Source organism: Poromitra crassiceps (genome assembly GCF_964638095.1).
Source record: "Poromitra crassiceps genome assembly, chromosome: 11".
NCBI lineage: Eukaryota > Metazoa > Chordata > Actinopteri > Beryciformes > Melamphaidae > Poromitra > Poromitra crassiceps.
Genome location: NC_139643.1, coordinates 21,512,019 through 21,529,433, shown reverse-complemented (window position 1 = coordinate 21,529,433; position 17,415 = coordinate 21,512,019). Strand labels below are relative to the sequence as shown.

At 45.6% G+C, this 17,415-nt stretch overlaps 1 protein-coding gene across 1 annotated transcript; it reads left to right on the top strand.

Annotated features, from left to right (window-relative positions):
- Nucleotides 1-29: 29 nt before the first annotated feature.
- Nucleotides 30-17,211, top strand: LOC310784888 (glucocorticoid modulatory element-binding protein 1-like; the record flags this gene model as incomplete). The annotated part of the gene is made up of 7 exons (XM_083645920.1): nucleotides 30-37; nucleotides 563-705; nucleotides 1,450-1,575; nucleotides 2,679-2,816; nucleotides 6,435-6,572; nucleotides 7,159-7,503; nucleotides 16,647-17,211. The coding sequence occupies 7 exons, from the start codon at nucleotides 30-32 to the stop codon at nucleotides 17,099-17,101; spliced, it is 1,353 nt and encodes a 450-aa protein (XP_083502046.1). The 3' UTR covers nucleotides 17,102-17,211.
- Nucleotides 17,212-17,415: the final 204 nt, after the last annotated feature.

Here is a 17,415-nt window from a genome sequence, read left to right as displayed (position 1 = left end):
TTAAAAAAAAACGAAATTCTCCTTTAAGGATGGGGAGGTTCTGTAGTGAGACGAGGTGTTTAAATATTATGGGAGGAAAATAATTTCTGTCTCCGACACTGCTGCCATGGTTCTTCTCCTCACTCTCACTCAGCATAAATATAGAGACACTGCGGAGCGCGTCATCATTCAGAAACCACGCCCAAAACGGGGGTAAACACAAACTCCCGTCCAATCCAGGCGTTCTCCTATGTCACGTGCATGGCCGGGTGTTGCACAAAAAGATTGTATATACGGAAGATGAACACTCCAACTTACTTCATTGACAGCTACATCCACATTTTTCTTCTCGCCAATTCTCAACAGCTTCCTTGTTTTCCTCGGGCGTACAGAAAAACTTTAACAGGCGATTTTTTACATTGGCGTGTGGAAATGAACAGAGCTTTTCCCCCGTGATGGGCGTGGCCTATTTCATGCAGTGTCTCTATGGAAGCAGGAAGTGTTGCCTCAGCTCTACCTCAAAATCTCTTTTCCCCTTCCTGCATTTGATTGTTTGCTGCCCTTCCTCGTCTCTCCTCTCCAGGAAAATGATGGATTCGGGTCAGCTGGACTTCTACCAGCACAGCACCCTGTGCACCAACACGTGTCGCAGCACCAAGTTCGACCTTCTCATCAACAACACGCGCTTCCCCCCCGACGGGCTGACCACACCCACCTCCTCTCAAGGTGACACACTGGTCCTCTCATGAAGAGCCAGCCGCTTCCAATATGTTGGATATGATGCACTTTGTTAGATTCCTTTCATCATAAGATCGATCAATACTACACTCGCTTGTCTTCTAGGCCTTTAACTTCAATTCTTATGTGACATTTTGATCAGATTCCACAAAAATATGCATGCTTATTTTAACAGCTAAACAAAAAATAAGAATACAGTACTGTTACTGTGGTTTGCCTTGGTTTCTCTCCGGCCTTTTGCAGTTACTGTAAATACAACCCCCTATTTTCTCCAAAATACAACCTGTTAGAGATAAGATATTTGTCCACATAACAAAGGGTGTCTTTAAAGTCGAGCTGAAATGAAAAAATACTTTTTTTCTATTTTAGATCACATCCCTGGCTATTCAGTGCACCTGTTTAATAATGTATGCCAAAAAAATCAAATGTCTTTACTTTTTCACATCAAGAGTTCATTTTTCAGGATTTCAGCTATGCTCAGTGGCGTATTGAGCCCAGAGTTGCTTACCTGTAGCCTAGTGTACTTTGACTAAACCTGCACTGCTTACTTCAACACCTGGGTATGATTGTTCATACTCTGAATTAAGGCCAGAGACTCCTTGTTAGAACACACAACTTTATGGACAAATGTGTAATTTCTCTCTTGTAATATGACACTCATGAATACGTTTCTAGTAGAAGGTGTGTCCCTGTTTTAAGCATCATGGTGTCTGTCTCCTGTCTGAATTGCAGCCCAGGTGGTTCTTGGTAACGGCGCTCCAGTGAGAGACGACAGACAGGACGTTCTGACCGGGAAGGTGGACTGGAGCTTGAACACACTGGAGTCTACAGACAAGAAGGAAACTAGTGAGATCTCAGGTTAGAGAGACCAGATCTCCAGTCAGAGAGAACAGATCTCAGGCCAGAGAGAACACATCTCAGGTCAGAGAGAACAGATCTCAGGTCAGAGAGAACAGATCTCAGGTCAGAGAGAACACATCTCAGGTCAGAGAGAACAGATCTCAGGCCAGAGAGAACAGATCTCAGGCCAGAGAGAACAGATCTCAGGTCAGAGAGAACACATATCAGGCTAGAGAGAACACATCTCAGGTCAGAAAGAACAGATCTCAGGTCAGAGAGAACACATCTCAGGTCAGAGAGAACAGATCTCAGGTCAGAGAGAACAGATCTCAGGTCAGAGAGAACAGATCTCAGGCCAGAGAGAACACATCTCAGGTCAGAGAGAACAGATCTCAGGCCAGAGAGAACAGATCTCAGGTCAGAGAGAACAGGGGCTGCAGATCTTTACACCATAAAGGCCAGCAGAGAGGCAGCAGCGGATTGTGACGTGACAGTTTTGCACAGTAGCTTGTGTTAGACTGATAGATCAATATTGGTCGAAGCCTAATCATTACTCACTGCCTCTGGGTCCAAAATCATTAATTGGATCGATTTGCCCAAATATAGATGATGTTGATATTGTTGGGCACGTACTGTAGGTAGGTGGTGGAATCCGTCTTTCAGGTGAGAGGTATTAGGCATGGAGTGAAGCTTACTTGACCGGCGTAATACACTAGAGGCAGATTGAGGCAATTCTACAGTGAGTTATTTCATTTGATGATATTTCATAAAAACTGCGTTATCACACTATCACACATTCTCTGATAGCTGTCTGTATTATGGCTATTCATGTTAGACTGATATGTATTAGAGTTAGACTGATATATGGGGCTGATATTGCCTTTTTTATTAAAACTAGGAATCTTGCGCGCTCGATTCCTAGGCCATGGCTGCAATTATGGAAATCGTCCACTCATACTACATCATAGTTGCTCGAGTGACATCACTGATGACATCACAATTGCTCAAGTGACATCACGGATGACATCACAATCATGACAGACACCGCCACGCACTTAGCCAATTTGAACTGGGAGAAGAAGTGGATGTGATGCAGTTTGGGTTTGTCTATGTGGCCACAGAGGAGACGCTGAACTTCTGGAAGGGCATCGCCGACGTGGGCCTGCTGGGTGAGGTGGTGACCAACATCAGCAGCGAGCTGCTGGAGCTGCTGAACGGGGTGCAGCACCGCAACGAGTCAAGTGCCATCCAGGATGCTGGTGTGTAACAACACTGATACACACACACACACACACACTGGCTGCTGCCATGCTGGTGTGTAACAACACTGATACACACACACACACACACACACACACTGGCTGTTGCCATGCTGGTGCGTAACAACACTGACACACACACACACACACTGGCTGCTGCCATGCTGGTGCGTAACAACACTGACACACACACACACTGGCTGCTGCCATGCTGGTGCGTAACAACACTGACACACACACACACACACACACTGGCTGCTGCCATGCTGGTGTGTAACAACACTGATACACACACACACACACACACACACACACACTGGCTGCTGCCATGCTGGTGCGTAACAACACTGACACACACGCCTGGGACCTTGTTAGATTGACTGACTGTGTGGTGAATGGATTGATTGACTGCGTGATTGCATGTGATTACATGTGATTGCATGTGATTGCATGTGATTGCATGTGATTACATGTGATTGCATGTGATTGCATGTGATTACATGTGATTGCATGTGATTGCATGTGATTGCATGTGATTACATGTGATTGCATGTGATTGCATGTGATTACATGTGATTGCATGTGATTGCATGTGATTACATGTGATTGCTCTATTTGCCGCCTGAGTGAACGGAAAATCAAACTGTCGCTACCTTGCCTTATTATAACCAACGTGCATGAACTTGATCAAAGATGTATGATGTTCACCAAGCGACCTAATAAGTTGAGCAGATCCTATGTCTTCCTGGAGAGAGAAGAACTGGAACTGGTACCTCAGTTCAAGTACCTTGGAGTTATTTTGGACTCTAACCTCACTTTCAAAAAACATGTAAAAAAGGTGTCCAATACAGTTAGATTTAACATACAGAATTTCAAACAAATCAGGCCCTTTATCACAACGGATGCGGCTAAAGCCTACCTCCACTGTATGATTCTCTCTCACATAGACTACTGCTCCACTGTTTGGTCCTTCGCTGGTGTCACTGTGCTCAAACCCCTTGAACAGCTCTATAAAAAAGCTATCAAGGTGTTTGACAAAAAACCACAATCACATCATCACTGTGAAATCTTAGAGAAATATCAGCTCCTTAGCTTTAACAATTTTAGAACATTTAAAAGCACGTGTCTAATCTATAAATGTTTACACGGCGTGGCTCCTCCTCTAGGGGAGTTCATTAGAAGGAAGAATAGAAATTTGAGCACAAGGGCAGCAGCTAGGGGGGACTGTGAAGTCCAAGCTAGAAAAACCACGTTCTCTAAAAACACCTGGTCTATCAATAGCAGCACTAGCTGGAACACACTGCCTATGGCTATTAGGGAAAGCCCCACTTTTGCGGCATTCAAAAGCCAGCTCAAAAACTGGCTTAAATCAAACCAATTTTGTGAACACTAGCTTAATAGCTGCCTTCCAAATTTCAAATCTTCTTCTCTTCCTGCACTAGGCACCTCACCTCTTAAGTGTAACACTTAAGAGAGAGTAGAGTAGCCTTCATACTGTATCTATGTATTGTTATCATGTAACCTGTCGAATGTAAGGTGTAGTATTCTTCTTTTAGCACTGACATGCTGCATGTACATCCTGTCTGTGTTTTGCTGTAATTTTGATGTCTGTAATGTTGTGGTATCTCTTGCGATGACACGTTACATGTATATCAGTTTGTGCGTTGAATGAATGTAATGAGTGATTGTTTATTATTGGGGACTACGGATGTAAATTAGCATGAGCTAACTCCGGCATATTTACATGTTTTCGTATATAGAGGCTTCTGTATTTCTGAACATGTCCATTAATGTGCATTGTCCCGTCACAATAAACCAATAAAGTAAAGTAAAGTAAAGTAAAGTAGAAAGGAAGAACAGCTGCTCTTAGAGGCTGAGTGATCTTCAAAATAAAACATCTTTATTGATACAGACAAAACGGTGCAAAGCCTTTATCAGCGTTACTTGCTTACCGCATTGATGAGTTTGTTTTTCTGTAGCAGTAAAGACATTTTTCTCCATGAATCTCCATTCATTGGCCTCCCAAGAGAACGACTGGCCCATGGAGGACAGAGAGATTGGCGAGAGGCCGGTGAACTGCTGGGGCTGTAGGGTGGCCTGCTGGCTGATGGAGGAGGTGATGAGGGTGGTGTCCTTTATCACACGTGTCATGTGGGTGGGCAGGCGAGAAGCGGGCAGTGCAAAATTAAGCACCAAAAAAGCACCGTGTGGGACCCAGAGTCAGAGGTGGACACCTACATGAGAGACCTGGGACCCAGAGTCAGAGGTGGACACACCTACATGAGAGACCTGGGACCCAGAGTCAGAGGTGGACATCTACATGAGAGACCTGGGACCCAGAGTCAGAGGTGGACACACCTACATGAGAGACCCTGGACCCAGAGTCAGAGGTGGACACCTACATGAGAGACCTGGGACCCAGAGTCAGAGGTGGACACCTACATGAGAGACCTGGGACCCAGAGTCAGAGGTGAACACACCTACATGAGAGACCTGGGACCCAGAGTCAGAGGTGGTCTATATGAGTGAGAATGTGTTGAATGCTGTGATTGGCTAGTTTTAGATAACTGAATGGTTGCTTTGGATTTTTAATGAGGGCGAAGGAGGGGAAGTCATTTTAAGGATTTTAACCAGATAATTTAACCTTTTTTGTGGGGGGAAACCATCAGACACAAATTATGATTCAAAAGAGAGTATTTTATACACATCTTGAAACATGACTTTAGGGGGTCTTTAAATAAAAACAAGTAGACTGTCCTGTCTGCCATGTGAGGAGTAAGGTAGGCCTGGCCCCTTTATTTTATTTTAGGATTTGTTTTGTTGGCTCTTTTCACCATTATTTGCATATTAGCCTATTATTTTAATACCATATTCGCATATAGCCTACAAAGTCTAATATTCAATATCTAATATTTATTTTAATACCGTAAGTTTAATAGGCTATTTTCCAACACATAACTATCTCCGGTAGCTATGTCTGTTTTTTTTCTCCCTAATTAAAGTGCATTGGATGTATTTTTGTATTTATATAAAAATACAAGAAAGATGAATGGACTAATTTCATTGTTCCAAGTAGGCCTGTTCATCTGTGCCGTGTGCCATTAGGCTACTGTTAATCAGCATATAAGCGGTATCGGAGGAATGTTTTTGTTTAGTCTGCTGGAAGATTCAACTTGTGTTTTCGTTTTGTTAATCTTTATTAATCGATTTATTAATGATATTCTTCATTTTGTTAAATTATTTTTGTTCATGAGAAAGACTGGCTACCATTTATTTAAACATTTAGGGCGGTTATTTAGTAATATTCTTCATGTCGGCCATCTTTATTTGATTCACAGCAGGTATCTCGATGTGTGAATCCTCATGTTGCTGCTTGCAGATGTAAAAATAAACCCTTTCTAATGACAAAATAAAGTATTTGTTGTGGTAATTGTTTAATGTGCTGCACACAGTCAAATAGTGCATCTTAATCTTCTCGGTTAACCGATTAATGATCGGTTAATGAGGGTCGGTTGTCAGTCCCCCCCCCCCCCCCGCCCCCCAAAAAAAAATCATTTTGGCCGTGACTATTTCTGACTGACTGAGTGACCATTTGATTGATTGCCACACTGATCTCAGATTCCTGTCTGGTAGAGGTGGCGGTGCTCAGTAACCTCGCCCAGGTGTTCGGCCTGCTGGATTCAGTCAAGAAGATCCTGGAGAGGAGAAGGCAGCAAACAGATCCCAGCCAGCTGCAAGTCCTCAGCACCCTCGCCAGTGAGTACAGACCAGATCGAGATTCTCTTTCACCTCCATTCCACTTCAGTTACTGCTTGTATGTTGAACTGTTTCATGCACAAAATGTGCTCAAAACGATACAGATTTCACAGTATCAATATTAGTCAAAAGTTTGCCAATTTTTGCAGTGAAGTTATTACAAACTTGTCGTTTTAGTGTTGTGATACATGACTATGTTTTTTTTTATATGAATTAGCAGCCAAATTCAGGGAAGAAAATTGATTATTTCCAGCCATGTTGTTAGTCAAATGAAATGTGAACAATGCAGACTTGTTTGTGTTGTCTGTGTTTGGTGACGAGAGCTCTAGCGAGTTGAACTTAAAGCTGGGGTAGGCAACAGGTTAGTCAAAGTAAATGCTTCATTATTTTGGTTTTGATGAGCGTCCTGTGGACCTACCAGCCTGACTCCACTGTCCTATCAGACTTTTATAAAAGTGGAAAATGTCATCTGTGATGTATTGGTCGTGATGTATTCTGGTGTATGTTTGTTTTTTTATACCCAGCCAGCCCTAGCTTTCAGCTGTAGTGTTGAGTCCTTGGTGGTGTTGCTCTGTGCTCTGTGCAGATCTGGAGCTGCAGTTGGAGGAGCAGAGGAAGCAGCAGCAGGTGCGAGCTCTGCTCTCGAGCCCACAGCCCGCCAAACACAAAACCCCCACCAAGCGGCAGAGCAAGCGGCCTCGCCTCCAGAGGCCCGCCTCCACCACCACCCTCATCACCTCCCCCATCAGCCAGCAGGCCACCCTGCAGCCCCAGCAGTTCACCGTCCTCTCCCCCATCTCTCTGTCCTCCATGGGCCAGTCGTTCACCGTGGCCGGCCTGCCCATGGCCTCCCTGGCCGGGTCGTCCAACACGGTCACCCTGCTGCCGGCCGGCTCACAGCTCTTCACCCGCTACATGTTGGCCGGAGATGGTAAGACTAGTGATGAGAATAACGCATAGAGTAACTCACCATACAAAGTGCTACTATGTATAATAATATAGAGTAACTCACCATACAAAGTGCTACTATGTATAATAATATAGAGTAACTCACCATACAATACGTGCTACTATGTATAATAATATAGAGTAACTCACCATACAATACGTGCTACTATGTATAATAATATAGAGTAACTCACCATACAAAGTGCTACTATGTATAATAATATAGAGTAACTCACCATACAATACGTGCTACTATGTATAATAATATAGAGTAACTCACCATACAATACGTGCTACTATGTATAATAATATAGAGTAACTCACCATACAATACGTGCTACTATGTATAATAATATAGAGTAACTCACCATACAATACGTGCTACTATGTATAATAATATAGAGTAACTCACCATACAAAGTGCTACTATGTATAATAATATAGAGTAACTCACCATACAAAGTGCTACTATGTATAATAATATAGAGTAACTCACCATACAAAGTGCTACTATGTATAATAATATAGAGTAACTCACCATACAAAGTGCTACTATGTATAATAATATAGAGTAACTCACCATACAATACGTGCTACTATGTATAATAATGTGATAAAACCTTTAACTAAGGCAGTGAAATGCTGCCGCCACCTGGATAAAACCAGTATTTGGCTTAATGTCACAATCAAGAGGCTGAAATAATCCCACACAGGAAACAGGGGGCAATACAAAAAGGACACTTTATTAGCTAAAATAAGTTAAGGCATAGCAACCAGGTCATGATCAAACAGGGGGAAAGCTGACACAGCCAATGGGCTGGGACGTTGTGGTTTAACAACACTGCACACTTTATAGCACGGCAAACACTAGGCTAGATATACAACCGTCTAGCTTACACTGCACACTGGATAGCACTGCAAACACTAGGCTAGATATACAAGCGTCTAGCTTCCACTGCACACTGGACAGTTAAGACAACTGTAAAACACCCCACACATTAGAGCTAGATATAGAACGGACTAGCTTTAAGCACTGCAAGCACTGCACTGGAAACAGGCAGACACACGTGACGTCACTGCACACTTTGAGCCCGTACGTAGGCTAATAGGAAGACCACACACCCCAATCCCACCAACAGGCTGGCCCTCCCCACTACTTCCAAACAGACAGCTGGCTGCATATGCAATTCATAAAACCCTACAAAGAACGTAGCTAAGATGAAATCCAGAGACAGGACATACACATCAACATTAAAACATGTAGGTGAAGGTGTGTGGGCTGCTACTCAACTCGCCGGGTGTGGCGAGACCCTCCCCGGGGTCTACGCTTGTGGCGCCGGCCGACTCCCCGGGGAACCACGGCTTCGTCGGCGGCGCTGGACAGAGTCAGATGAGTGGCATGGAAACAACAAGCGGCGGCGTGCCACTGCTGCGGATCGGCTGGAGAGCGGCGGCCAGTGACACTCCTATAGCCCGGCCCTATCACTAAACTACAGGAGGCAGCGGACCTCCCCTCCTACAGCAACACAGCAGCAGACCTCCACCTCACTAGCTGTCTTCTGCGCCGGCAGCACTAACAGCTACGAACGCTCCCTCCCTGTCCCGAGAGTCACCAGCCGTGAGTAGGCAGAACGCTCCACCAGCAACGTAGGAGTCAAAGGCTGACTGCCTTTTGAATGTCTGTGTCTCCTCTGGCCACACAGGTGAGAGTCATTATCATCAGGTGCGAGTCATTGTCTCTTGATTAGTTGATTGCAGGGAGACAGCCCCTGCTGTCTCACTACAATAATATAGAGTAACTCACCATACAAAGTGCTACTATGTATAATAATATAGAGTAACTCACCATACAATACATGCTACTATGTATAATAATGTAGCGGTTCAGGTAATCCAGGTATTACCTGTAATGTGATGTGCAATAGAAGTGTCTAGATTATTAGCTAGGAACTGATGTGTGGGAGTGTTACCGAGGGGGAACACTAGGTTTGTGGGAACGCTTCCGGTGAGAGAGCATGCGGTGGCAGTCTCCGGTTACCACCTAGAGGGAAGCAGCTAGCTAACTATGGCGTAGCAACCGCCTAGAGTTGTAATATGACTAACTATAAATAAAGAACCCTGTACCCGCAAGAAGCCTCTGCCTCTTCAATACCAGGAACGCTACAATTGGTGTCAGAAGTTAAAACGGTGAATATTGCCTCCAGAATCGGCGAGGTGGTGAACAAGTTCCTGAAGAAAAGTGCGGAACGGAGCCGCCGAAGATGAAGAGGGAGATAGGAGAGGCTGAAGCCGCGGTGTGCGCCGAGATGAGGAATACGGTGGAGGGCGTAAGGGGGATATACAGACGGATGAGAGAGGAATACAGACAGATGAGGAAGAGCCTCGGGCGGGAGGAGAACGACGCCGAACAGGACCCCTCTAACAGACAGGGACCCGGGCGCGGAGCAGCGGCAGCCGAACCGGGCCCCGCTAACGGACAGGGACCCGTGAGCGGAGCAGCGAGAGCCGGGGAAGATCCTGTGCAGCTGGCGCCAGTGAGGAGCGGCGGGCGGGGCCCTATCAAGACGCAGAAGTACGACGGTAAACAGAGTTGGGAGGCGTTTCAGGCCCAATTCGAACTGATAGCGGAGAGTGAGGGCTGGACAAAGCAAGAGAAAGGAACAAAGCTAGCTACGTGCCTGGTGGATGACGCGCGGGCATGCTTGCTACTGCTAAGCCCAGGGGAAAGAGGTGACTATGGAGCACTGGTGGGGGCCCTACAGAGGAGATTCGGCCAGTGTGAGCTGCCGAGTATACAACGCGCCGAACTGTGTAACAGGCACCGGCAGCCTGGTGAGTCACTGCGTGTTTTGGCTAATGACATTGAGACTCTATCAAGGAGGGCATATACGGACATGTTGCCAGAGACGCAGAGTGAACTTGCCAGGGATCAGTTTGTTCGAGCTTTGACCCCGTGTTGGCTGCGCAGGCAGACCCAGCTGGCACGCCCAAGGACGCTGCAGGAGGCGCTGGAGCTGGCATCAGAGAGAGAGATCGTGGGGGCGGTGGCCACGGAGGACGGCACGATGGAGGCCGCCCCCGTGGCGAGAATGGCAGGGGAGGCACGGGAGGAGCCAGCGTGGAAGAGTGCGTTGGTGGAGCAAAGCAGCATGGTGCGGGAGCTATCTGAGTCGGTGCGCCAGTTAAAAGAACAGCTGCTCCGAAGCGCGACCCTGCAGCCCACCCTACGAGACAATACCTGGCCCAGGGGGCCCGGGGCCATGCGCTGCTGGACCTGTGGACGCCCCGGACATCGGGCCAGAGAGTGCCGCGGAGGAGCGTGGAACCAGGGAAACGGCGCGGGGCCCGTCTAAGAGGGGCGAGACGGGCCCCCTACGTCATATTCCCTATGGCCACGTCACCGTTGGAGGGGGCCCAGCGGTACAGACGGGGAGGTGGGGCGTCGCCTTCCCCCGAAGCAGACGACATCGCCGGCGCTGTCAACATGCAGAACGGGCCGCACACGATGAACGGCTGCCATGTTCAGGTCCGCCTGCAAGGGAAGCCCTGTGTCGCCCTGGTGGACACGGGGTGTACGGCAACGCTGGTGAACTACAACATGATGCCAGAGGGAGCGCTTCTGGAGCAGCCAGCGGACCAGCTGCTGAGGACAGTATCCGGTGAGTTGATGCCGATGAGGGGAAGGGGGTCCGTGATGATAACTGTGGGGGGACAGACAGTGAACTTTCCGGTATGGGTAGTAGAGATGGCGGGGCCCTGTATCTTGGGGGAGGACTACTTGACGCTAAACCAATGCACAGTAGACCTAGGGAAGAGCACACTGACGTTTGCAGGGGGGCCGGTAGTCCAGATGGGTCACCCTCCCACCGCTCCAGGGGAGCAACCAAACGTCAATAACATCACTGTATACCGCGTCACAGTTGAGCACGGGCCCCACGCGGAGCCGCAAAAGAGACTGTGTTGGACATGTGGAGAGCCGGGCCACGTGGCGAGGTGGTGCAGAAGCGGTCCCGGGAGACGGACCGGGTATGCGGGACAACGACATGGTCAGCAGGGAGCCTGCTGGGCATGCGGCGAGATTGGACACCTGGCTAGAGAGTGTCAAAAGGCTGTCGGGGACCGGAGGGCAGCGGGAGAAGAGAGACGTGCAGGCGGCGGACAGGTGAGACTCTGCTGGACTTGCCGTTCGCCTGGGCACTTAGCCAGAAACTGCACTGCGCCCCCCACGGTTGCTGTGCGGAAAGCCGAGGTGGAGAGCGAGGCCGGTTGTGTTCCCCCTGCTGTCCTGAACACGCCGTCCCCTGGGGAAGGGGGGCGGGAGGACGACCGAGTGCAGGAGGTGGAGGAAGACGAGGAGGACTGTCCAGATGTGGATCTGGAGGACGACAGAGCGACCATCAAGGATGTCGACGTGAGTGAGTGGAAACGCAGGCAGGCGGAGGACGCGGAGATCGGTCCGGTGCTTGCGTGGGTGGCGGCCGGACGCCGGCCCCCTGTGAAGGAGACTCACATGTTTTCCGGTGCCACGAAAGGACTGTGGAACATGTTTTCCGACCTGCGGCTAGATGAAGACGGGCTGTTGGAGAGAACAGAGCACGGGGTAAAAGGGAGGCAGGCGGTTGTACCCGGTTACCTGCGAGAGTTGGCGCTTAAGGGGGCACACAAGGGCCCTGGTTCCAGTCATTTTGGGCCCGAAGAGACACTCACCCGCATCCGTGGACATTTCTACTGGGGCAAACAAAAGGAGGATGTGCGAAGATACTGCGATGCGTGTGAGGACTGTGGGGCACAGAGGGGGGATGGAAATGGGGTTTAAATGAAAAATTAAGAAGTTGCTGGGAAAAGAAAAGTTAAGGAAAATGTGGGGGCTTGTGTTTAATTGAGATGTGGGGGTTATTGTTGAATGGGCTATTGTGTTGAATTGAAATGAATGTGTGAAAAAAAGAAGGAAATAATGAAAACTAGACATTACGGAGTGCCTAATGGGAAACTAGACATTATGGGGGTACCTAATGGAAAACTAGACATTACGGAGTACCTAATGCAAAACTAGACATTATGGTGGGTGCTGAAAAGAAAAGACTGTTTGTTGGTGAATTAGAATTTGATGTGGTGATGGGAAAAATGTTGTGTTGGGTGTGTTTTGGTACAGGGGGATATGTGTGTGGGTTGTGCATGTCGCGTGGGAGCGACATTAAAGTTGGGCGGGGAGAATGTAGCGGTTCAGGTAATCCAGGTATTACCTGTAATGTGATGTGCAATAGAAGTGTCTAGATTATTAGCTAGGAACTGATGTGTGGGAGTGTTACCGAGGGGGAACACTAGGTTTGTGGGAACGCTTCCGGTGAGAGAGCATGCGGTGGCAGTCTCCGGTTACCACCTAGAGGGAAGCAGCTAGCTAACTATGGCGTAGCAACCGCCTAGAGTTGTAATATGACTAACTATAAATAAAGAACCCTGTACCCGCAAGAAGCCTCTGCCTCTTCAATACCAGGAACGCTACAATAATATAGAGTAACTCACCATACAAAGTGCTACTATGTATAATAATATAGAGTAACTCACCATACAAAGTGCTACTATGTATAATAATATAGAGTAACTCACCATACAATACGTGCTACTATGTATAATAATATAGAGTAACTCACCATACAAAGTGCTACTATGTATAATAATATAGAGTAACTCACCATACAAAGTGCTACTATGTATAATAATATAGAGTAACTCACCATACAATACGTGCTACTATGTATAATAATATAGAGTAACTCACCATACAAAGTGCTACTATGTATAATAATATAGAGTAACTCACCATACAATACATGCTACTATGTATAATAATATAGAGTAACTCACCATACAAAGTGCTACTATGTATAATAATATAGAGTAACTCACCATACAAAGTGCTACTATGTATAATAATATAGAGTAACTCACCATACAATACGTGCTACTATGTATAATAATATAGAGTAACTCACCATACAAAGTGCTACTATGTATAATAATATAGAGTAACTCACCATACAAAGAGCTACTATGTATAATAATATAGAGTAACTCACCATACAATACGTGCTACTATGTATAATAATATAGAGTAACTCACCATACAATACGTGCTACTATGTATAATAATATAGAGTAACTCACCATACAATACGTGCTACTATGTATAATAATATAGAGTAACTCACCATACAATACGTGCTACTATGTATAATAATATAGAGTAACTCACCATACAATACGTGCTACTATGTATAATAATATAGAGTAACTCACCATACAATACGTGCTACTATGTATAATAATATAGAGTAACTCACCATACAATACGTGCTACTATGTATAATAATATAGAGTAACTCACCATACAATACGTGCTACTATGTATAATAATATAGAGTAACTCACCATACAATACGTGCTACTATGTATAATAATATAGAGTAACTCACCATACAATACGTGCTACTATGTATAATAATATATATTATACCATGGTCTGGGTGAATACTCGATTCTGATTGGCTGCAAGGTGTCCATTAAAAAGTGATATTGTACAGTGATAATGGACACCTAGCTAAATGGTCTGTTCACCGTTCATATCAATGCGCCATAGTTTCATCAGTGTTATCAGGAGAGCAGTTTGAGCTCTATACCCCCGTTAAGGGTTAATATGACAATTTTGGAACTTGAGAAAAAAATTGAGTCGGTCAAAGTAAGTATTTAAATCACCCCTGTGTGCTCAGTTTATCAAAAATAACTCTTATTTACAATTTTGATTTTCGTTTCGGAGATTTTTTAACCTCGCGTCACCAGGCTCTTCTCGACGAGAAAGAGAAGATTTCCCTCGGCTCGTGCACGAGAGAGAGAGAGAGAGAGAGAGAGAGAGAGAGAGAGAGAGAGAGAGAGAGAGAGAGAGAGAGAGAGAGAGAGAGAGAGAGAACTCTCTCTGCATTTCACCACATCAGCAGCACACGCAGGGCGCTGCTCTCTCACTCTCACTTCCTGAAACTCTTCGCTCTTAAATGTTAATATACTTGGCCAATACGTATCTATCATACAAAATAAAGCAAGCTGCCAAACGGTAATGTCTTCATTTAATGTAGAACGCAAAACATCGTTAAACCTGCATTCCTGTAATAAAGTTAACGTTTGAGTCGGTGGTGGTGGAGGTGGGAGGGACTATTTTATTTCGTGGAAGACTGATTTACAGTATGAATAACAGACATTTAGCCATTTAGATTGCTTTATTTATTACACATGGAAATATAAATGACTGGTCTTATTGTTTTGTTGGCAAGTGACCATGGTATAAGCGGGTTAATGCACTTCGAGGTGTCCATTATCACTTTTTAAGGGACTTCGCGGAGGCAACCATCCTCGGCTTCGCCTCGGACGGTTCACGCCTCCACGTCGTCCCTTAAAAAGTGATAATGGACACCTCGTCGTACATTAACCCTTACGTAACTCACCATACAAAGTGCTACTATGTATAATAATATAGAGTAACTCACCATACAAAGTGCTACTATGTATAATAATATAGAGTAACTCACCATACAATACGTGCTACTATGTATAATAATATAGAGTAACTCACCATACAATACGTGCTACTATGTATAATAATATAGAGTAACTCACCATACAATACGTGCTACTATGTATAATAATATAGAGTAACTCACCATACAATACGTGCTACTATATGGCGAGCAGGATAGGAAGGCAGCACAGGCTGAGGCAGGCTTCAAGTTCACCGCAGATTGTGGAGAAACCAGGCACTTTTCACTTGAGTTGTTGTTGCAAAACAGATCAAAAATACTCAAAATGTTAAAACAAATAAGATAATGAATCAAGAGAATTACAAAACTGAACTACTGACAAAGACAAAGAAAATAACATAACTAAACCGAAATCCTAAACATAGGCTAAACCCATGAATCACTTGGGTCCTATGTAAAGATAGGTCTCACATCCATGGGTGAAGGCAGAGTGAGCAGGCACCCAAGGGTGCTTGCCTGTTAAAATACCCCCAAGGCCCGCCGACAAACACAGAACAGATAATCAGTGTAACTGCACAAATGGATCAAGGTGTTTCTTTTTACACAAATATTTGTTAAATTGGTATCACCGAATAACTGGATGACCGAGCCAATATATTACAATGTCCTGATCGTCATTCTAAGACACTCAAAATTAAGATTTATTCATTTTACTTCACTCAACCACACTTGGCACGTTCCACTACCCCTCTCTACAAATGAGGGTGGACTCCTCCGCCTCTGTTTCACACACCAGGCCTGAATGAGGAATTGCCCAGTGCACGAGTGTTAATTAGACTACAATGAATCAAATGTCCAACAAGCAAACAAACACAACAACACTTAAGAGTGTATTTCCTATATGGCACGGGTATCCCTGTGACAAATACTATCACACAAACACAACAACACTTAAGAGTGTATTCCTATATGGCACGGGTATCCCTGTGACAAATACTATCACACAAACACAACACTTAAGAGTGTATTTCCTATATGGCACAGGTATCCCTGTGACAAATACTATCACAATACTTGACCCGGCCTTGATAACGATGGTTTGCTACATTGCAAGAAATGTCATCTACGATACATCATCATATCTGTAAGTGAAGAAGAAAAAATACCAATGAAAAGGCAAAAAGCAGGAATTATTTATTCACAGAATTGACAGGAAACAATGTACACAACAAAGTGCAGACTGCATAGTGCTTCTTTAACACACTGAGTGTAACTCGTCCATGACTCCATCTGTGAAGTTAAAATGTTTAAACGGATACAAAATAGTGCCTCACTCAAATCTTTTCAATCTGTGCAAATTAAGTTTACAGACGACTTTAAAAGAAAGGCAAAAGAAAAACGCATTTCAGTGCTTAACAAGCATAATCAACTTGTTTTATGTAAACCTGGAAACATTTCCGGGCCTGCATGTTTTAGTAAATATATTGATATTTGATGGCAGTGCATCATATGGTGTCAATATGGGCGCTAGTGTATCGATAATGTATCACAATAGGAAGTTTCACAATGTATCGATTCTCCCCCCCCCCCTCATCCCTAGGTAAGACGGACACCATCACTCTGCACCCCTCCTCGGGCCTAACGCTGGTGCAGGACTCGGGCCAGCTGGGCACGATGATGAGCCCCATGGAGCTGGTCCAGCTGACCCAGCAGGCGGGCGGTGCGGAGCTGATGCCCTTGGAGGCTCAGGTGGTGGAGGGCAGCATGCTGGTGCAGCAGGAGGTGATGCAGGGCGAGGGCGAGGCCGGCCAGGAGCACACCGTCATCGAGATCAACCCCGGCTCGGTGGAGCTGCAGCTGGCCGGAGAGCACCAGGGCCCAGACGAGCAGAGCGCGCTGACAGAGATGAGCATGATGGCTCCAGAGGGGGAAGAGACACAGGAGGCTCAGACTGAGGGGGGCCAGGGACTACAGCTGGACTCCAACGGGCAGCTAGCAGGCGTACAGATAGTGGTGATTGAAGAAAACACTCAGGAAGAAAACGCAGTCAAATGAGACACATCGCCCTTTTTACGAATGGACTCATGTGCCGCGCTATCACGGACTTGTGAAATTGTAAATACACAGACTTTTCAAAACCAAGAATGAACTGCCTTGGCCTAACACCAAGCATTAGAGTAGCCATTTTCCTTTTGGGGTGTACATACATGTCATTCACGTCTCACTGATATTTCTATCAGAACAAAGAGGCACTGCAGCCAAGCATAATGCTTCTATTTGTTTTGTAATTCATTTGTAAGAACACAAGCCACCCACGGCCAACACAATGCACTAATGAATCTGAAGTGGTATAGATGCAGGGTTTATAT